Genomic DNA, 22,224 nt, shown 5'->3' with positions numbered 1-22,224 from the left:
GATTCCTCTGTTCTGTCTACCAGAGGAAGAAGGAATGCCTCTGATTGCAACCTGTTTTTTTAAAACCTAGCTTTACTATCTATAACTGTCTGGTTTGGTTCTGCAACCCAACAAGACAGACACAGACTTCAGAGGATAATTAGAACTGCAGAAAAAACAATTGCTACCAACCTGCCTTCCATTGAGGACCTGTATACTACACGAATCAAGAAGAGGGCTGTGAAAATATTTACAGATCCCTCACATCCTGGACATAAACTGTTTCAACTCCTACCCTCAAAACGACACTACAGAGCACTGCACACCAGAACAACTAGACACAAAAACAGTTTTTTCCCGAACGCCATCACTCAGATAAACAAATAATTCTCTCAACACTGTCAAATTATTACTAAATCTGCACTACTATTAATCTTATCATCGTTCCCATCACCCATCTCCTTCCACTTATGACTGTAACTTTGTTGCTTGTATCCTTATGATTTATATTGATATTGTTTCCTGATTGCTTATTTGTACCCTATGACTATCATTAAGTGTTGTATCTTAGAATTCTTGATGAACATATCTTTTCTTTTATGTATACTGAGAGCATATGCACCAAGACAAATTCCTTGTGTGTCCAATCACACTTGGCCAATAAAGAAAATTCTATTCTATTCTATTCTATTCTATTTTATTCTATTCTATTCTATTCTATTCTATTCTATTCTATTTAAAAAAGTCTGTTTTCTTATAACTAGAATTTGGACCTTTCCAGATATTCTGGACTACATCTCCCATATTCCCCTGCTATTAGTACAGGGGGAAGGTGGAAATTAGAGCAGTTTTTCACACTGCTTATTGAGTTGTGTGTAAGAGAGAAAAAGGGTTGAGATTTGCCTCTTGATCAGAGATTCTGGGATATGTTTTTTTTTTAAGCTTTAGATTTCTTCCTCTGGGCACCTAGTAACTCATCATAAGGTTCCATCCTTCCTGGGCTTTAGGAAGACTGTCAAGAGCCAGCCTTCTGTTCTGTCTAGCAGAGGAAGACGGAATGCTCTGATTGCAAATGTGTTTTGTGAGCACGTGGCTTTTGTAACTTCATTTTACTTTTTGACTTTCATTTGACTTTTTATGTATTTGGGGTTTATTTTATTTCTTTCATTCTCTCCTTTCTTTTGGATATTTTTCTCTCATGAGGAAGTGAGCTGCTGCTGATACCTTTTAATACAATCAATTAGTTGGAATGGTGCTATCCAATGTATTCTTATTTTTTTGTAATCCAGGGTGTGAGTATCCAAGGAAATTTCCATCATGTTTGTTTTGCTCAGGTTCTATTTTCATAATGTAACTCTCTTTGATTACAAATATTCTTTGTTGTGAAAGTTCACTGTTCACTGAAGGAAATAGTTCCTTCCTATAAATAATTGTATAAAAATTAATCAGTTTTCTGGGAAGTGACTTAATGGGATATTGGTAAACAAAGTGCTTGGAAAGAGTTTACTTCTTTAAGCTTTTTTCTTTGGCTTTCTGCGATGAAAAATAGATAAGCATTTTCTTTCCGAGCATATCCAACACATTAATGCAAAGGATTAGAAAAACTAGCAGTGCTAATATCATCCTCCACAAATTCTTGAGATACCTTTCTTTCTTTCTTTAAACACCCTCAATAGAGCTTTTCCTTAGTTCTGTCAGGTTCAGGCATTTGGCTAACATCAAGAAGGGTTTCCTAAAATTTCCCAACTTAATCCTATCCTGTTCAACTACTGTTGGCACATGCATTTGCCAGGAAATCAAATGCCTCTAAGAGTGCAACTCCCCATCCAATAATGAAAACAATTTTAGTATCCTGTAGAAAGAGAAGGCTGAATGTTGACAAGTTCAAAGGAGAGGGAAATGCATTCATTCACTTGCAAGCTAAGATACTAACCAGGAATTCCATCTTCTAATTGCTCTTCTGTTTATATTGTACATACTCGTCCATGCATCATGTCTTTGCTGAAGTGACAGAATACATTCCACTCTGGGTTGGACCTAGGGAGATTCTGGAGAAGTCATAAGTAAACTCAGTTTGTATGTGTCCTGCTTTGATGCCTACTTCCTTACATAAAATGATTCCATTCTCCCAAATCTATTTTACAAGCTTTAGCTCATAACTAACACATCTCTGGCTCTTTCTTGATTCAAGTACTTTTTGACTCATTTTTTTTCTGTAAACAAAACTCTGTTACATGTGACTTTTTGTGGGAGGGGGCAATGGTGTTCCAGATTCCAGTCTTTTGCCCAATTTAGCCAAATTCTAGGCAGAGCTGAAGTTTTCTTCTTCAGTTCATTGAAACAGTGATGCTTTCCAAACATTGTTTATTTGACAGATTTCCCACCTTTATTTTTATTTTTTTACAAATAACTCAAGGCAGAGAACATAACCAACACAACTTTTTCCTCCTATTTTCCCCACAACAACTCTGTGAGATGAGTTGAGCTGAGAAAGAACGACTGGCCCAAGGTCATGTTAGCCTTTCTTGGAAAAAAAGCAGTGAAGCTAAGTTCACTCAGCTTCCAAAATAAAGAGCATTTAGGAAAGCTTGAGAGAGGTTTCCTTATCAGTTTACTTTTAAAGAAATGGATATTTTGAGACTGGTCACATTTTCCATGCCACTGAAAAGATGAGCCTCTGTCCTGATAACTATTTTACATGAGTGCTACAATTTATTATTAGAATTCAAAATATGTCCCTTGGCTAAAAATTATCTATTGTATCTTCAAAATGCACTGAGAATAAAAACACTCTATCATTTTGACTCAGGATAAAATGGAAGATAAATCTATGAGTCTGGCAGATCTACTCTTTAGTCTTCTTATCTTTGGAGTTAGATTAACTGTACAGCAGTTGAGATGTTTCCAACTCCTTATCATGAAGAGTGTCCTCATCCCAATAAGAAAGAAATTTATAATTCTAAATATTTCATGCATAAAAAAGTATTTGCTTTATTTTGGATTTTTTTGAATTTTTGCAGATCTTTGTTACTGAATGTTATCAGAATTTCATGCGTCATGGTGTGTGTGTGTATGAGAGAGAGAAAGAGAGAATATTTTAAAAAAACAATTATATATATCTAGTTGCACAGTAATTGCAGCCAAATGCAACTTGGTTCTTATAACTAGCAATCAGTCTTTTTTGTCATTGTATAGGACTTTTGATCCATTCCTCCATGGTGAACTTCTTCAGCTCAGTAATATTTGAGGATTGTGGCATTTAGATATGGACTTTGACTTTGGCATTCCAAAACATTGTATTTGCTCTTCTTAATTCATTCTCTTTTAAACTTGCTTGTGTATTTTGGATTATTGTCTTACTGTTCAGTTGATGGGCACATAGCCTGATATTCCAATACAGAATTCTCTGATTGCGAAGCAGAATTTGTGCTTCCTTCAATGATGACTGATACACCAGTTGCGCCCCTTTCTTGACCGGGCTTCCTTATGCCCGATCAATCATGCCCTTGTTACATCCTGCCTGGACTACTGCAATGCTCTCTACATGGGGCTCCCCTTGAAGGGTACCCGGAGCCTCCAACTGGTCCAGAATGCGGCTGCGCGGGTGATAGAGGGAGCACCACGTGGCTCCCGTGTAACACCTCTCCTGCGCAGTGTGCACTGGCTCCCGGTGGTCTTCCGGGTTCACTTCAAGGTACTTGTTATCACCTTTAAAGCGCTCCATGGCTTAGGGCCAGGGTATTTACGGGACCGCCTACTGCCACCAGTAGCCTCTCACCGACCAGTGCGCTCTCACAGAGAGGGCCTCCTCCGGATGCCGTCAGCCAAACAATGTCAGCTGGCGACCTCCAGGGGAAGGGCCTTCTCTGTGGGGGCTCCTGCCCTCTGGAACGAGCTGCCTCTGGGGCTTCGTCAACTCCCCGACCTCCGGACCTTCTGCCGCGAGCTAAAGACGTTGTTTCGACGAGCAGGACTAGCGTGAACATAGTTTTAAATTGGGGTTTTAAATCAGGGGTTTTAAACGGGGTTTTAAATTTGTATTTAAAAGTTTTAGGCCATCAATTGAATAAATTTTTTATACTGTTTTAGCTGTTTTATATGTATTATATGTTTTCTGTTGTTTTTATTGGCTGTGAACCGCCCTGAGTCCTTCGGGAGAAGGGCGGTATACAAATATAATAAATAATAATAATAATAATGACAAGTTGTCTGGCTCTGAGAGAGCAAAGAACCGCCAAATCTTGATATTATCACCTCCACGTTTGATCATTGAGACCACAGATGAATCATGCTCAAGGCTTTGGGGGTCTTCATATGGCTCAGGCCATAAATTCTGCAAATTCATTATTAAGAAGTCTTTAATAGTTTTAAATCAAAGTTACTATATTTTTTTGACCTGATAAATCCTGAATTAAGACAAAACACATCCAACATATTCTTCAACTGGGATCTATGCTTTCAAGAACACAGCCTACTGTTTCCTGCTTTCTCAACTAGCCACATAAATTATCCAATCAGAGAATGCATACTAGTTACAGGAATAGACCTAATGTGATTACATTTATTAAATAAAATGCATTAATTAAATTTTAAGGGTAAAAACAAATAAGGGTTTGCTCCCCCCCACAGGAGACTGCAATATTTTTCCCATCCAGTTTTCATTTACATTTATTTCCATATCAGTATACTCAAATACTTGCTGATCTGTATGATATATCTCTTTGAACTCTGATTCCCCAAAATGTGCATATCTTTAATATTTCTTTTGTGCTGGAGAGGCAAATGTTTCATCTTTAAAGTAATAAGTCATGTACATCAGTAAGAACATTTTTTCATAAACACACACACACATTTGCCATATGAATATTGCTTACCTAAGTCATACACAATTTATTCAAGTGTTATTATAATGTAGCTTATGCAAATATTACTATATATATGAATCATTTGCTTTATATCCCATGATCTCCTCCCATGTCACCAAATACAAATTGGCCTCAGCCTTATGCAGAAGTTTTTAATGTAAGTATTTGAATGTATATGGGAAGTTAAGCAGGCTTCTCCAACAGCACAAACAACTCTCCTGAATTATGGTTGTAAATCAAGGACTACATATTAAATTCCCCTGGTTCAATGCATCTATCAGGAAGATTTTCCCCATATACTGTACATTTTAACCATTGCTAGATAACCATAAAGATTTAAATTGGAAAACAGTCTCAGTGGATAGTGGGGGGAAAGAAGACAAAAGGAAAGGAAGAATAGGAATCAGTACAGTGCCCATTGGATCATTTTGTTAGCTGATCATTAAATCCCAATATATTTTGTAACTCTTTTTGGAAGCAGGTAATAATAAATGACTCATGGGAATTATTAAAAACAGTTTGTTAATTGTACATTTGCATGTTTTAATTTGAAAGAGATACAGCCGCGAGCAATTTCTCATTTTACTGTGTTGTGAATTTGGTATGTTTCTAGATCCACTGAGGATTGTGTTGGTAGAGTTCATTGGAAATGTGATCCCAATCTTACATGGCTCATTAAGTTCCAGGACTAGTGTATTTTTAACAATTTTTTTAAAAATGGATTGTTTTGGAAGGGATCAATGCTACAGCAGACATTCTGTACTTACTTGATATGGCTCAACTAATCTTTCCTCAGTTGTAGATTTTCAAATAATTCTTTTTCCCATGGGTACCATAAGAAGCAGAGACCAAACTATAGTAAATAAAGATACGTAATCCATTTTAGACATGAGCTGAGAGCCTAGTTTCCTAATATGTCAGAGTTCTCCCTGTCCTGGATTTATGAGGTGTTTTTTTCCTCTAGACATTCTGTTTTCCCTACAGCCCACAAGTGCAAAGAGCACACTGTCTATATAGCCCACTGTGAAAACAAAAGAATATATACTACCAATCTTGTTGGTCGGTCTAGGGAACAGCCCAGCGGGATCATATTTTTTTCTTCTAAGCACATCTTGTGTTAAGTTTCATCTTTCTCATTATTCCAGAAAAGCAAAAAGTTTGCATGGATATGGATATATGTTCATATTCATGCAATTCTTGAATGCATCTTTTCTTTCCACTGTTCTTCTCCGTAAGGAGTTGTGTTCCATTAGAAGAGCACATCTTGTGTAAAATTTTTGAAATATGAAAAGGTTCTCTGTGTAGATTATTTATTGTAGCTGTTGTGTACAGTATTTCAATCAAAATTAAAATGCCCTTAATCTGAATTCGATTTCTTGTGATTGCAGTTTATTAAGTGTTCTGAAAGTGAGTCTTTCCAGGGTTTTTTTTCTTAATTTATGTCTAGCCCTTGAATTCCCAGAATTTGGTTCCCTCTAACCAAATGTGCTTAATATGTGAGGTCAGCCAAGGTACACTACTAGTGATTTTCTCCCCTCTTAATATGCATTGCCCCCTCTGTTTTCTAAACAGTTGTGTTCGTTAACAAGGCCTGGATTATAAATCAGATGTAATTTCCAAAGATATTTCAATCTATGGATAGAACCTATCTTAAAGGTCCAAATAAGAATAGTTTAAACAGACCCATTATTTTAATTTCTTAGCAATTTTTCTCACAATTAACTATTAGATTCTGGAAGTAGTTCTTAATTTGTATTTCCTTTCTACAGTGCTGGTGAATTCAAAAGGAAATCAGGGCTTGGGTTCTCTAACTATCTGCAATGGTCCTTTGCATTTTTACAGAGTGCTTCTGATGGCTTCTGGAAGTCTGTGGCAACCCATGTTCCAAGAGAGCCCCATGAGATCCGAATCCTGAATCCATATTTTATACAGGAGGCAGCCTTCAGCTTTATTGGCCTTCCTTTCAACAATGGCCTGATGGGCAGAGGGGTAAGTTTACACTGGAGCCTATCTCCAATATGACCCTTGCGCTCTTTTGTATTGCAAATGGGAAATCAAGCCTAATAATCTATTTTTCCCTGCTCTAAATCCTCATCCCTATATTAGTGAGTGGATGAGAACGGTATCACTTTTGGATTTTGTGCCGTGTCCAATATGCTAATAGTAAATGTTAGATTGATAATGGTAAAAAAAACCACTAGAAACAATTCAGAAATAATAAAAAAATAATCACGAAATGAAATATGTATGAAAATTGTAATGTTAAACAGAGTATGACAATCCATAGAACAATCCAGATCACATATATTGCATGCACTATATGGTGTTCCATTATAGAATAGAACAGAACAGAACAGAACAGAACAGAACAGAACAGAATAGAATAGAATAGAATAGAATAGAATTCTTTATTGGCCAGGTGTGATTGGACACACAAGGAATTTGTCTTTGGTGCATATATAAATTTAAATAATAAATAAATAAATAAATATGTTCTCAGTGTACATAAAAAGTACAATTATGACTGTACTTGCAGCTTTCCTAGCAGGTGGGAATAGCCAGGTATCTTGTTTGTTTTCAGGCTAGGAATATTACTTTACATTTAATATTACATTAATTTGTTTAATCACTTCAACATTAGTTTTCAAGTAGCTCAGGGGACAACAGTATAAAATCTAGTGATATCAGACCTTTTGGAGCTTTTTGATGATGCTGACAATATCTGCTGTTTATGTTGATCATGAAACACCCCCCCCCCAAAAAAAAACCTTCAATGAAATTATAAGTGCTCCTGCTTGTCTTTCTGAGTCACTTCCCATCTAGAAAAAGTTAAAAAAGAATGTGCATTGGCTAAATTCTTTTTTAATTTTTATATTCTGAAAAATAATAAATTCCATCATGCTAAATTTGACTAAAAAAATCCATTTTAGTTCTCCTTGATGCTAAAGAGATTACTTTTTTGTTTCATGATTCCCAGAATTGATCCTATAAAGACTCAATGCCAATATAATCCAATCAACATTTTCAATTTCTGTATTCTTGAATCTCTTACAATATAAGCAATTTCTAATTACACCAGGAATCAGAACTTGCTTCTGTAAAGGTTCCATGGAGGTAGAATATAGTTGATCAATTGCTATTGGGAAGTGTAAAGGGAACAATTTAGGCATTGCAGTTTTTAAATATTAATAATCTACACAGTACAATTACTTTCACACTATGTATGTGATCAATAAGCTTTCTTGATCCTTTATGAAATTTACAAGTTAAGATTATATAGCATTTAAAAAAAAACTTCAATTTTTTGTCTCTATTCTCTGTATTGACTTTTCTTTGGAATTCTCTGACAGCTGATCCATGACTCTAAATAAAACTAAACTAGTATCGTAGTAAGGAAGAATTAATAATAAGGATATATTAATTTCCAGTGTGCTCTTTTTTTCATTCTTTGCCCATCATACTTGCAAATACATTTAAATGCCCTAGACTTGAGAGACTGTAATATGCACCTATATTGAATTTCTCTAGCATGTTAAATGGACTGTGAAAGTTTACATTCCAAGAATCAACAGATTGCGGTAGGATATAACTGTAATAAAAATAGAATAAAGTTGCTGAGTGAGGGACCCGATATAGATTGTCTTGTAAATATCTAATGCACTGCTTTTTACCCTTTATAGTGAAACTGGCAGAATAGGAACATGACTTCATGCATCTCTGTCACCTATGTATTTGGCTTTTTCTTTTTCCATTCCATTTTAAAAAACAGTAATTCTCAAAGACAGTTCTCGTGTGCCTATTCAGTTCCTGAATTTAGCATTTTACAGAGAAGAGTTGTCATATCAGATTGATTCCCTGGTCTTGTTCCCAGCATTAGCATTTTTTTTTTGATTCAAAGGAATGGCAAGGATAAATTGTATAGATGTATTTCATTATAGATGTATTTTAACTATTTATTCAACATATATTGCTTGTTTGTTTCAGGAAAATGAATTTGCTGATACATAACTGACTGTTTCATTCTGACATTCTTAATAGATAAAATGAGGGGGGTCACACTTCCTACTAAAAATGGAAAGAAAGGGGAGGGGGGAAAGAGCTACAACTAGACATCAAAAAAGCTACACTGTTTTTGTTTTCTGGCTGTCTCAACAGGGCTGTCTCAAGAGGCCTAGTCTCATACAGCAGTAAGTCAACTTTCAATACTTGCTAAGGAGGAGTAATCTCAGAACATATAGCTAGGTTCTTTAAGTATTTATTTTCATTTTATTTTTTATTTTACTTTTTTGCTTATTTAGTGGCTTCATAAGCCTAAGCATGTACATACTAATGACTAGAAAAAGGATGCAGTAAAGGAGTTAAAGTTATATGTTCTGCCCGTTAGCATATTTATAAGAATGTAATCTCCTGTATCAGGAATAAATAAAAGTTGTACTATTCCCCACTCCCACCCTTCCCTCTCATGGAAAGAGGTCTCTTACTATGAAAATATGCTCTAGTTTGGCAAATAATTTCCAAACTGGATGATATATGTGTATTCAAAGCAGATTGAAGTTCCGCCTTTTTTCATCTAGGTATTTGTTATACAGCATCACTTTTAAGGGGAATGTTTTTAGTCTTTTGGAGAAAAAAACACATATAAATCTTTGCCATCCACTTTTTCTTAATTTATTTCTTATTTGTATTTTGAAATGTGTGTGTGTGTATATATATATATATATATATATATATATATATATATATATATATATATATATATATTTGTCATCATCAGGCTAGGTGCTTACAGCTTCCTATTTCTGAGCAGCGCGAACAGAACAGAAATAGGAAGCTGTAAGCACCTAGCCTGATGATGACGAATGGGATTTCGTCGAAACGTCGCCAAGACACTTCCAATTTTACGTGGGAGAAAACCCGAATAAAAGTCTGCTTGGACATTTTTAAAATAGTTTAGTTTATGGGACTTTAAGAAAACAGATTTTTGCCAATGGTCTCTGTTGCACAAAACAAACAATAAACTAAATGTTCTGGGAATTTGTATAAAAACAATATGAAATAAAGATGCAGGTGTAGTAATTTGGAAAATTAGGGCAATGTTGCTTGTGTAGTGACTATAATGATCCAAGCCAAGTCCTTATGTTTTCATTCAAGAGGGACTTCATGCATTCTTGGGCTGTGCTTTCATATATAAGAACAATATGCAATGTAACCATAAGGAAAAGCATGAAGGGACCTGGCAGAGGTTTTATAATGGATCCGGCATAGGCACTGCATCCTCCTTTCTGTGTAGACCACTGTTTCTCAATTTGGCAACTTTAAGATGTGTGGACTTCAACTCGCAGAATCCTCTAGCCTGCCTTGTTATTTTCTTCAGGATATGAAGCTTTGTGGGTTTTCAAAATTTTATGCAGAGGGCTGAAGAGAAGTTCTGCTAGGGCAATGCATCCCAGTGGTGAAATCTGAACTGGTTTACTATAGGTTCGCTGGCTGCGAAAAAGTAAAAGTAAAAAAGTTTTACTTCTTTTTAAAGTAAAAAAAAAAAGGCTCTGATGATCGAGCGGCTCAGGTGTGATCGTCATAGCCTTTTTTTACCTTTTAAAAGCATTTTTTAAAAGAAGTGGCAAGCGGGCAACCAGGCAATTGGGTAGGCATGGGCGGGGGAGCCAAGGACTTTTGCTACCATTTCTCTGAACCACCCACCGCCATCGCTACCGGATCGTCTGATCCAGTCTGAACTGGGAGTATTTCACCCTTGATGCATCCTCTGTTCTTTCTATCTCGGAGTTACATTCAGAAGGTTCATGAACAAAGGTCTAGCTCAATATGTATTGTGATCCTATTCATTACAATGCCAATCACAGCTCTGGCTAGCTAATATTTCCTTTAGGATAATCCATTCCATTCTCCCCCATTTGTTTGTTTTCCTTTTCAGATTGGTAGCCCCATTTGAAGGCTATTGAGCCTACTCAGTCTTCATTGAATGTTTCTGTTTGTCTGTTCTTATTTTTATAGTTCTTACTTATGCAGATCTTTTAATCCCAAATAGCTCACTGATACTTCCTATCTTGATATTTAGAAGGCTCATACAATAATAGTTTCAATCTTGCTGGCAGCTGTTAATTAAGTTCACTACCAGAGAGAGTGACACACAACACAGTCCTACTAAATTGGTGCTAGGAGTGAAATTAAGGCTTGTTGCGCTAGTCAAAAACCCCGGCAGTGTCTTTACTATGAAGATTCATTCCTAGCACCAACTTAGTAGGATTTTGTTAACTTGTATTTATGAAATTTTCTCTTGCATACAGAACTAGGTCAAAAAGTCTTAAAGAATTATTAAAAGCCTATGTAATCAGAGTCCTCTTACAGAATGCCTGTCATCAATACATTCAGAGGTATACCAAGAGGTGTCATAGGAACACACAGCTTGAGGTAGATGATGTCCTTAATAACTGGGGCCAAATTGAATTCCTTATAAAGGATTGAAATATTCCATTCCTCTTTCCAAGCTTAAATAAACTTCAGGGTGCTATAACCATGCCACATATGGTAACAATGTGCTGCCAATTAGCATTGTAATTTTAGGGTTTTTCAACAGGGCTGAGAAGGCAGAGTGTAATGGTTCAAGACTGATCCCATAGCATTTCATTCAGGATTTAATAAACGAGTATGTGTAGGAACATTTATGTCTACTTTGTACCTATAATTTTTTCCAGATGAAACTGAATAATACTGCAAAGTACAATAGTGCTTATGCAATAACAATGGATGAAAGATCCATTCCAGATTGGGACACTTGATTTTGAAGCAGAACTGTCTTTGGATTTGGAAATGAGGACATTAATTGAAGATTTGGCTTTACTGAGGATTTGGCGGAGTTTTCTTCTTGACTGGAAATCTTATTCTTCTTTCCTAATGCTATCAGTATTGGGATATAAATAAGATTTGGGCTATATGATTTCGGTAATATCCATGAGAAGCATGTTTCTGCTCCATTGAAATAACAATTCCAGTTTCCTATCTGTTTGAGAGAATAAAAGGAACATGCTAATTATAAACTTCAAAGCTGTATATTGTTTAGAACGAACATATCCTTATGGTTACCATAAGACTATCTTTTGGAACTGTACGATCTCACTTGTGCTGATTAACTTCCACAATCTATTCTTATTAATCCTTCTCACGTCTGTCTTATATGTGCAGAGTTTATCTTTTTTTTTGTTCTTTGCACTATAGTGTCAGATGTACAGTCTGGAATCTATTTTTTAGGAGTGATAATAGACTCATTGTGTGGTCCTGGTAATTCATGAGCTAAGCTTGTGCTATCGTTTTAGTCAGTTTGTTGTCCTGGTGCGAAATGCTATCCATAGAATTAGGCTGAAATCAATCACTTCCAGCATGAGAAACTGGAGCTGTCCACAACTGTTAATAATCCATTTGGAAAATAGTTTTGGAAATTTTGTTGACAATCAGCAGTTAAATGTTCTGAATATGTTTATCTAAACCAATAAAAATGTAATCAGTTATAACAATGATATATATTTTTTTCAATTCTGATTGATGTAATACATAGTTTTGTGATCAGAAAGAGGTAGCTTTGGTTGAAATGTAACTAGTTGACTGCTACCAACTATATTTCGTAGAACTGACTTTGATGCTGGTGATTTATTTTTTTTATTTGTTAAATTTATAGGCCACTCATCTCACGGTGCAAGGCAACACATATTTTCTTGAAACAGTTTAGGAGCAGATATTAATTTAAGATCTTTTTAAGGGAAGAATGGCATTCTGTGAAATGGAACACACATTCTCAGCTATGCTCAAAACCATCTTGTAAGCTCTCTCTGTTGGAAATCTTACTGGATTTTGAACAAGATTTTTCTTTTCTTGGCTTAAAACTTTGACCAACTATTTTGCTTTTGCTGGTGGCAAGAGAAAGATGAGGGCTGCTGAGGACATTTTTACTGCCTTGACTAGAAAATGTGGTGTGGTTTCCTACCAATAATATTCTGGCTAATTAAGCAAGAACAGTTTGATACTGGGACTAGTTATACAGAAAAGACATCACCCTTTATGACCAAATTGCTCATTGGTCCTAATTGTTGTTGTAACCCCAGGACTGCCTGTACAAACCTTGTAATTATTGTATACAACATTTACACACATACTACATATTTAGGAAGCAGAACAAAGTAGCTTTTAAAATTGCAGATTTGTATCAAACGATACTTGTGTGGAACTTTTCACACATGATGCAATACTTTCTCTACCGTAGAGCGAAACAACGTGATTTTTCCTGACATAATTTAGTTTAAGATCCAGTTTTAGTGAGTTATAGGCATTATATGGCATTTTTGTTTGCATGAAATAACAGTATCCTGTTGCCTAAGTTATTTGTTTAAATCAATTATTCATGGATATTATTGCCCTTTTTTCTTATTCCTAGTGCTCAATCATCCCATCATCAAATATTAATATAAATAAGCATTTAATTTCACATGGACATGAACAGCTTTCACAGGCTGCTTAAATCAAATTTAAAATGGGTGATTATTAAGGTATCCAATAATATATCTCACTAGACTGATCAAAAATTCATGAGACTCGGGGCTTCTGGGTGGCACCATCTTTCTCGTTGGGTGCTAATTTATGGCACTCCGCATTGAATATGGTAAAAGCCGGATTTAACAACTGATCCCGGCTTCATTTCTCTCTCTGGTTGAAAGAGAGAGACAGAGCAAGGGGGAGGATTTGGGTAGATTCCCCTAGGGGCTTTGTTTTTGTAATACAAAGTCCTGAACGGTCGAATCCCCTTATTTACCCCTCCCCCACCTCCAGTATTCTCTGCGCTCCTGAAAAAGCAGGAAAAGAGGAAGGTGTCCACTTCTGCTAACAATTGATTTCTTTTTGTGGATACGAAAAGCAGGCGGAACGAGTGTGAGGAACAATTATTGGTTTGCAAGTATTTTTGATTTTCTGACTTCCGCCCCCCCTTCAGTTTCGTTTTAGAGAAACTGAAAGCAGAGCGATACATCAAAGGGAGCTTTGCTGTTGAATCGAAACTGAATGGAGATTTTATCTTATTGTGTTTGACTGTGGACTGTTGGATTATATTACGCTGTTTAAGTACTTTACAAGGGGATTCTCAGCAGGAATTTTGTTATGGAGGTTCTTTCAGAAGAATGGATTCGTGACTTTATACAGGACTACACAGAAAGTATGTATTTAATTATTCAAAAATACGAATTGATAAAAAATGGGGACGTTTTGGATGAGAGTTTGGAGCAAATTAACCAGTGCAATTATTCGGAAAATGGAATGGAGGACATACAAATAAAAGTGGATAAATATGAAGATTTGATCGTGAAGAAACAAGGTGATCTAAAGAAGTTTTCTTTAAATAGTTTGGATGAGCTGCCTGAATTTGTGCTACAGGAGATTGTCCTCAAATGGAAAAGACTCACAAGCTTAATGTTTCCCAAGAGTTCTCTTTTGGACTGATGGAATATACGGCAGTAATTTTTGGATTTCTGGACATAAGGAATTACTAGGAAATATTGTGATTGACTTTTAAAAGGAGCAACGAAGGAAAGACAGAGATTAATGCACCAAAAAATGGCAAGAGACAAAAGTATTATTTTTGAAACAAGGTTTTTAAAATATTAATAGACAAAATATTAGTGTCCCGAAAGGCAATTTGTGATTATAAGAGACTAGATATTTGGATATACTGGATTTTGATGAGGAAGGACTAAAGTTGAATAGATATTGTAATTAATTAAATAATATTGTAATTTTCTATTGAAATTTTATAAATTTTATAATCTGTTGTATTGAATTTTAAATAGAATATTCTTGAAAGATCTTATGTAAGAAAGACTTGGGGAAATTATATGGTTATATGGTTATAGAAGCTATAAGGAGATATTCTCTGAACTGGATTGGATTTTTATGCTTTAGCTGGTTTTAAATATTTTAGGATTAATTTGTTCTACTGATTTATATATTTTATTACTGTTTATTGTTAATTTTTTGAAGGATTTGGTTATGTAAGGAGGAAGTCAGAGCTAGAGAGGGAGAATTGGTATAATAGTTTTGGGAAAAAAATTTTTTTAAGCATATGTTTGTTTTATTTTTAACTATACCTTGTGTTTGTTCCGGGAAGCCAGGGGAGGGGAGGGGTTTGTGAAGGAGAGGGTTGGGGGAAAGGGAATTTTTTGTAAAACTTTTTGAATAAAAAAAAAAATAAAGAAAAAAAAATATGAAAAAAAAATTAAAAAAAAAATTCATGAGACTCTATTGAAATTATCTGGATTCTCATTGTTTAGTTGTTTTTATTTACATTTCCCGATGTATTTCTTACTGAAACCGACCAGATTCTGGGTATCATAGAAAATTTACACAATAAAAAAACAATAAGTAGAATAAAAAATAAGTCTCATAGAATAAAATTGATTAAAACATTAACCTAAAAGTGAAAAATTAAACCTAAACATTTATTTTAATAAAATTAGAAAACTTGATGTGAGTGATTCTTTCAGCTTTTAAAACTACTTTACAATTGTTTGGTTCATTATATTGTTTTGTCCATAATTGGGAATTGTAGGTTGGGCTTTTAAAAGCATTAATGACTTTCTGTCCCTCAAGCTACTTCAACCTTGTTAATAAATTTATTGCATTAGCATTATATATCAAGTCATGGATTTATACTTCTGTCATGTTCTGGCAGCTTCCATTCCCTTGGGGATTAACCTGAGATCAGGAAGTCTCAGTGATTCATAGGATTGTCACCTTCCTGGTTGTTTTGTAGTTTAGTCCTAAGGGTGTTTTGCCCACTGTCAGAATGCTTTTGGTGGGCAGTGCTGCTCTGTTTTCTGAGAACTGTAGTTCTTTTAACTTCTGATCTAAATAATTAAACTTGCTTCTGCTTTGAGTTAGTAAAACACGTTTCTTACAGACTATTCTGTATCAGATTCTTTCCAGAGCAGTTGTTCTCAGTTAGGAAGGATCGATTGGTTTGTTTGTTTGTTTGTTTGTTTGTCTGTTTGTTTGCCAGAGTGGATTAGCAGACTATAAATAGTGGGAAAAGAGTTAGGAAAAGTTTTCTCTGCCAAAGGTTTCTTCTTCTTTCTGCTTACATTTTGATTGGAAAATCAGTCTTCCTTAACTCTATCCTGAACTATTAATTCTGTGACTCATAATGCAGAGTCCATTCTGTTATAGCATCCTTCAAAGGCTATAACAGAACCAACCTCTAGCCACTAAAATTCTACATCTATGCCCATTTAAGATCAGAAATAACATTGCTAATGAAACATTTGTCATTTAGATATTGCCTCTTTATCTTAATGCATTTATATTACATTATGAGAATGTATTATTTTAAATAAGCGTCTGCTTTGGAAATTCTTTGGGAGAGTAAAAGATGAAATAATATTTTTCTAAAATAAAAATATGATATGTTCCTTCATGCACAGTGGCAAATGCAGTAATTTAAATCAGGATGAAAATGTTTTAGCATTAAGAAACTACCTTTTTTTTTTCATTTAGATGGACAGGGATTGCCATCTAAATTTCAAATCAAACTTTCTGGGATTATCCACTTTTTGGAGGGATATATTATTTTTTCTTTGGGTTCGCTTTAATGACTGAAATAAGATTTATAACCTTTTGTTTTTAGTATTGTATGGAAAAAATAGCAAGAATTACAATGCTGCTTCTTGGCAGTTGCTGTCAAACATTGCTAAAACAACATCTGGAGCACTTGAGATCCAAAAAAAAAAGGGGGGCAGGAATTACAAGCTGCAGGTGGCCCTGGGACATATAAAACTCTGATTTAAAAAGTGTTTAGCAAGTGGTGTCCGCACCCAGTTGTACTCAAGGTGGGATTTTCAAGCAATATGTTTGTTAATAACTATTATTACAGTTTTTACACAATGTGCCAGCTATTTGAAAAGATTATTATAAAGCTATTTTAATTTGTGTAGTAGCCTTCAAAATAACCAAAGAAGGACCCAAGGAACTAAAACTTTGGAGCATCAGCAGGAATTGTGCTTGCCAAAGAATTAATGGACTATTTTGCTTCAATCACGATCTCTCCATGGCATAGCAGTTATAACTTTACATCCCGAACTGCTGTTTGATGATCTGGTTTCAATATTAATCTAATCCAATTTTAATCTATAAATCAATTGACCGTTGAATCCAACCAGCATTAAGTACAAAAGCAAAAATAACAATTTGCTTCTGTTTGTACAAAATTGTGGTCATTATATGGTCTGGTTTTCATGAGCATTTGAGTTTATAACCCTTCTTTGTGGGCAGACAATGTGATGTATTATTAAACAGGAACATTTTTTTGAGAGACATTGTTCTTCTCTTCTCAGTTAAAATACTCTTCTTTTAACAATGAGCACTGTTCTAATATAAACTTGAACTATTTTGCCTGGCATTATGATCTTAACTCCTGTTCAGCAGTTGTCCAGGACCATCTACAACAGTGGTGAAATCTGAACTGGTTTACTACCAGTTCGCTGGCTGCGCATACGCGATGTGCGATGAAAACCTTTGGACTTCATTAGATTTTGATCCAACAGATTACCTTAGCTTAGATGATGTAATAGTCATTTCTAATAACTTGTCAGAGATCCTTACAATTTTTCTCATACAGCAACCAGAAAGATATTTACTATTTTGTTCTTCTGTATCTCATGAAGTTGACATTTTGCAAATAATGTAGAATAGAATAGAATAGAATAGAATAGAATAGAATAGAATAGAATAGAATAGAATAGAATAGAATAGAATAGAATAGAATAGAATTTTTTATTGGCCAAGTGTGATTGGACACACAAGGAATTTGTCTTGGTGCATATGCTCTCAGTGTACATAAAAGAAAAGATACGTTCATCAAGGTACAACATTTACAACACAATTGATGGTCAGTATATCAATATAAATCATAAGGATTGCCAGCAACAAAGTTACAGTCATACAGTCATAAGTGGAAAGATATGATGTACCCATCATATCAGCCTGAAATGCTAAAATACTTAAAATGCTCTGCCATCTGAGATCACTGATGGGAATCCATTCTGCATTTGGAGTGCTATATATTGTTATTACAGTAAATATTGTTGGAAAATTACTATGGATAAGTCTATTTTAATTTGCATCCAATATACATAATGTTATGTACATAACTGGAAAGTGGGGTACCCTGTTTCCCCCAAAATAAGACATCCCCTGATAATAAGCCCAATTGGGCTTTTGAGTGCATGACAATAAGGCCAAGCGCTTATTTCAGGGTTCAAACTATTGCAATGCTCTCTACATGGGGCTCCCCTTGAAGAGCACCAGGAGGCTCCAGCTAGTGCAGAATGCGGCTGCGCGGGTGATAGAGGGAGCACTGCGTTGCTTCCATATAACACCTATCCTGCGTGGCCTGCACTGGCTGCTGGTAGCCTTCCGGGAGCAATTCAAGGTGTTAGTGACCACCTTTAAAGCGCTCCATGGCTTAGGACCGGGTTATCTACGAGACCGCCTTCTGCCACCGATAGCCTCCCAACGACCTGTGCGCTCCCACAGAGTGGGCCTTCTCAGGGTGACATCGACCAAACAATGTCGGTTGGCGGCCCCCAGGGGGAGAGCCTTCTCTGTGGCAGCACCGGCCCTTTGGAATGAGCTGCCTCCGGGATTACGCCAACTCCCCGACCTCTGGACCTTCAAACGTGAACTGAAGACTTTATTATTTCATCATGCGGGACTAGCCTAAGTGTATTTTAATTGTAATTTTAAAGGGGTTTTATGTCGGTCTATGACCGTTTTAGTTGATTTGGCCTACTAAATATTTATAATTCTTTTTAAATTTGTTATTTATATTCTGTGTTTTAATATGGCTGTAAACCACCCTGAGTCCTTCGGGAGAAGGGCGGTATAGAAATTAAATTATAAATAAATAAATTAAATAAATTAAAAAAAATTAAGACCAGGTCTTATTTTCGGGGAAACATGGTGTATAGCATACATTGTGATATTCAACCTAGCTACTCAGACTAAAAATCAAATATACAAATAATTGCTCCTTAACCCTAGTATGATAATTGAAAAACTCCGTTACCCTACTAGAATTACTGATTGCTAAATATCTGAAGAATAAGAGGGAAACATCTTTGGTTTTCTTTCAAATATATTAAAAGAACTGTGCTAATGGTATATTGGTGGGCTGAGACTAATTTTAATATACTAGTCCTTGCAGGAACGATCTACCCTACAGGAACATTCAAATACAGTATTGCCTCTCCACAGTAGTGCCAAAAATAGTATAATATGATACTATCATACTATAATATGATACCTTAATTTATTTTAATGGCACATTAATAGTATGTCAACTTTCACCAACAGAAAGTCAGCTTTGAAAATATTTGGAAATAATTGATATACTATCTTTAAAGTATTTTAGTGACAAATTTTACAGACCAGATCTTGAATTAATATCTGCAAAGTTATTTGAAAAAGAAACATGATTGCTGGATAGTGTGTCATGAATTCACTATTTTTAAATGGATGATTGCTTAAAAAGGTATCTCTGGAAGAGATTGAACATCATAAGTGACAAGGACTGCTTATAAAACCTGTTTTATTATATAAGTAATGTATCTACCGGTATATGTCTATGGGGGTGGTGAGGCTGATAGTTTACATTCTGTTCCATGATTATATTTATAGTAACCATAAAGTGTTTGAGATATGAGACAGGGACTGAAATTAATTTTCAGGAAAGAGTGTTTATGATAATTAATTATTTATAATACTAGTTATTCAAGAGAATATTAATTATAATTAATTAATATTCTCTTGAACTAGTATTATCCTATGTCCCATGTGAAATAAAAACAACTAAAATTTATAGAAAAAGTAGATATGATAAATATCTCTTCAGAAATGTATTTTAATTATACTGATATCTCCTGCCAGTCAAAGATAACAACATAGAAATGACCTCAGTAGCTTATAAAACTGGCAAGGCAATGAAGAAGCAGCAATCCTGTTGTTAGAAGTATACTTCTTTCGAAGACACAAGAAGATAAATTTGTTTAACTGAGGTCTAGGATTGTCTACTCAATGTTAGGATCCAGTGCCTGGAATTTTCACTGCTCTGAAACAACTGATCTTTTCCTTAATGAACCCTATCTGCTCCACTTAGACAAGATTAACTTCTAATAGGTAACATGAGGAATGGGGGTTAAAAGAAAGTATGGGTGCATGCATGCATAAAATCTTGGAGTTAAGCTTGACTCCATGTGATTTCATGGAATGAAAACATCTATGTGTTTTTCTGAACGGCAAAAAAGTTTTATGGCATAATCTCCTTCTGATATTTTGTTTGTACAGATTAACGTACAGCCCTAATGTTTCCTGTTAGTTCCTCATCCTAGTAGTAACCAGGTTATGCACTCCTTCAGTTTTGTGATTAGTCAAAGTCAACTAGATGCTGCCATGTAGCTTGGCTTGCTTATGTATACTCTCTGCTAAAGGTTTTTTACTGTGATTTATGGGCATCAGCATTTCAGGTGATCCTGAAAGGAATCACTCCCTAAAGCAGCTGGTAGCACTACAGTCTCAGGCAGTTAGGCAGTAGGAAAGAAGTCAAACAAAAGATAGAGCTTTTCTACTTCTGCTGGAAAGAAAAATTAGCCTAAACTTTATAATGCCCTTAATACCTATAGTACCTTTTACACATACACATTCCAGTCCCAGAACCTTCCAGCCACCATGACCATTGTCAAGACATTTTAGAATTGACCTCCACTGATTTGGCAGGTTCCCAGGTTAGTTAAGGTTGTGTTAGTAGTTAAGTCAGAAAGAGGTACAGGTAGTTGTCGATTTATAAGTTCATTTAATGACCATTCAAAGTTACAACGGCACTGATAAAAATGACTTATAACCGTTTTTCACACTTACAACCATTGCACCATCCCCATGGTCATGTGATCAAAATTCAGCTGCTTGGCAACTGGTTCATATTTATGATGGTTGCAGTGTCCTGGGGTCAAGTGAATAGCTTTTGCAACCTTCTTACAAGCAAAATCAATGGTAAAGTCAGAGTCACTTAACAACTGTGTTACTATCTTAACAATTGCAATGATTCACTTAAAACTGTGTCTGAAAAGGTTGTAAAACTCACTTAACAACATAAATTTTGGACTCAATTGTGGTCGTAAGTCAAGGACTACCTATACCAGTAAATTGTCATTTCGTATTATAGTACCACAGTTAATTAAGCTTTGAACTATATTCTGCTTGAAAATACATACAATGATCATTTACTACAGAATGCCTAATTTAGAAATCCTGCTTTTCTAGTCTGACTGTTCTCAGTTGCTCCAAAATTGTTGTAAGCCAATCAGCACTCATCAGAAATGTGATTTTTGAACTTGACTTGAATAATTATGGAACTATTCACTATTCACTTATAGTTCACCTTTTTTTCTTCATTTTCAAATTCTGTTTTATTCAAAATGTTAAAAAACAAACTCCAAAAGAAGGAAAAAGAAAAAAAAGTAAATGAAAAATAGAACAGAACTAGACAAGACTACACAAAAATGTGCATAAAAAGAAAAAACAAAACAGACCTATACATCAATTATATATTATCACTTTTTTTTCTATAGCCATTACAGTTGATGTCTTTCCTTTTCCTCTTTCTTCCTCTGCATTCTGCATTGCATTCCTATCCTATTGTCGATCACCATGAAATCTTAACTTCATATTCTGGTACGTAATTCACTTTAGCACTGTGTTGGACTAGACCTTTAGACTGGATCCTCAAAATATTATCTCTAGATGTAGTAGTCCCACTGCATTTTCCACTTGGGATCTGTTCCCAGATTGGCACTTAAGAAGACAAAAACTTAATTGTTTGTGTTTTGCTTCATTCCCCTTTCCTCCACAGAATATTCCTACTCTGGGAAGTGTAGCAATTACCATGGTGCTCCACAATTGTGATGAAGTAGCTGTGGCTGGATTTGGTTATGACATGAACTCTCCCAATGCACCACTACATTACTATGAGAACATCAAGATGTCTGCCATCAAAGAGGTAAGGAATTTGGGGTTTAGAATGTATTGCCTACATAGCCACATTAAACTTCATAGCTTAATCTATATTCAGAAGTTTAAAAAACCCTTTGAATTCTAGGAGGCAAAGGATATCTTATCTTCATATTCTTCATTTGGGCCTACCAGGCATGAACTGCCTATTTTTGGAAATAGATTGATGGATTGCCCTTGGCTTGATCCTGCAGGCTTCTTATTATGAAACAAAGTGATATTATAAAATTATTAGTTTTCTTTACAAAGTACACAAGCAGGTTCAGCA

At 35.3% G+C, this 22,224-nt stretch overlaps 1 protein-coding gene across 12 annotated transcripts in view; it reads left to right on the top strand.

Moving 5' to 3' along the window:
* Positions 1 to 22,224, top strand: part of ST3GAL3 (ST3 beta-galactoside alpha-2,3-sialyltransferase 3) — a 213,279-nt gene that overhangs the window by 165,008 nt on the left and 26,047 nt on the right. For 11 of the 12 annotated variants that reach the window (XM_058175501.1, XM_058175506.1, XM_058175503.1 and 8 more), the window contains 2 exons: positions 6,687 to 6,833; positions 21,799 to 21,945. In XM_058175501.1, the coding sequence (XP_058031484.1) occupies positions 6,687 to 6,833; positions 21,799 to 21,945 (294 nt within the window). Of the gene's footprint in view, positions 1 to 6,686; positions 6,834 to 21,798; positions 21,946 to 22,224 lie in introns of those variants that run through there. The other variant, XR_009154187.1, reaches the window with a different exon arrangement.

This window comes from Ahaetulla prasina, chromosome 3 (genome assembly GCF_028640845.1).
Source record: "Ahaetulla prasina isolate Xishuangbanna chromosome 3, ASM2864084v1, whole genome shotgun sequence".
NCBI classification, from domain to species: Eukaryota; Metazoa; Chordata; class Lepidosauria; order Squamata; family Colubridae; genus Ahaetulla; species Ahaetulla prasina.
Note: the sequence above shows the minus strand (reverse complement) of the source record. Positions and strands in the feature narration are given on the sequence as shown.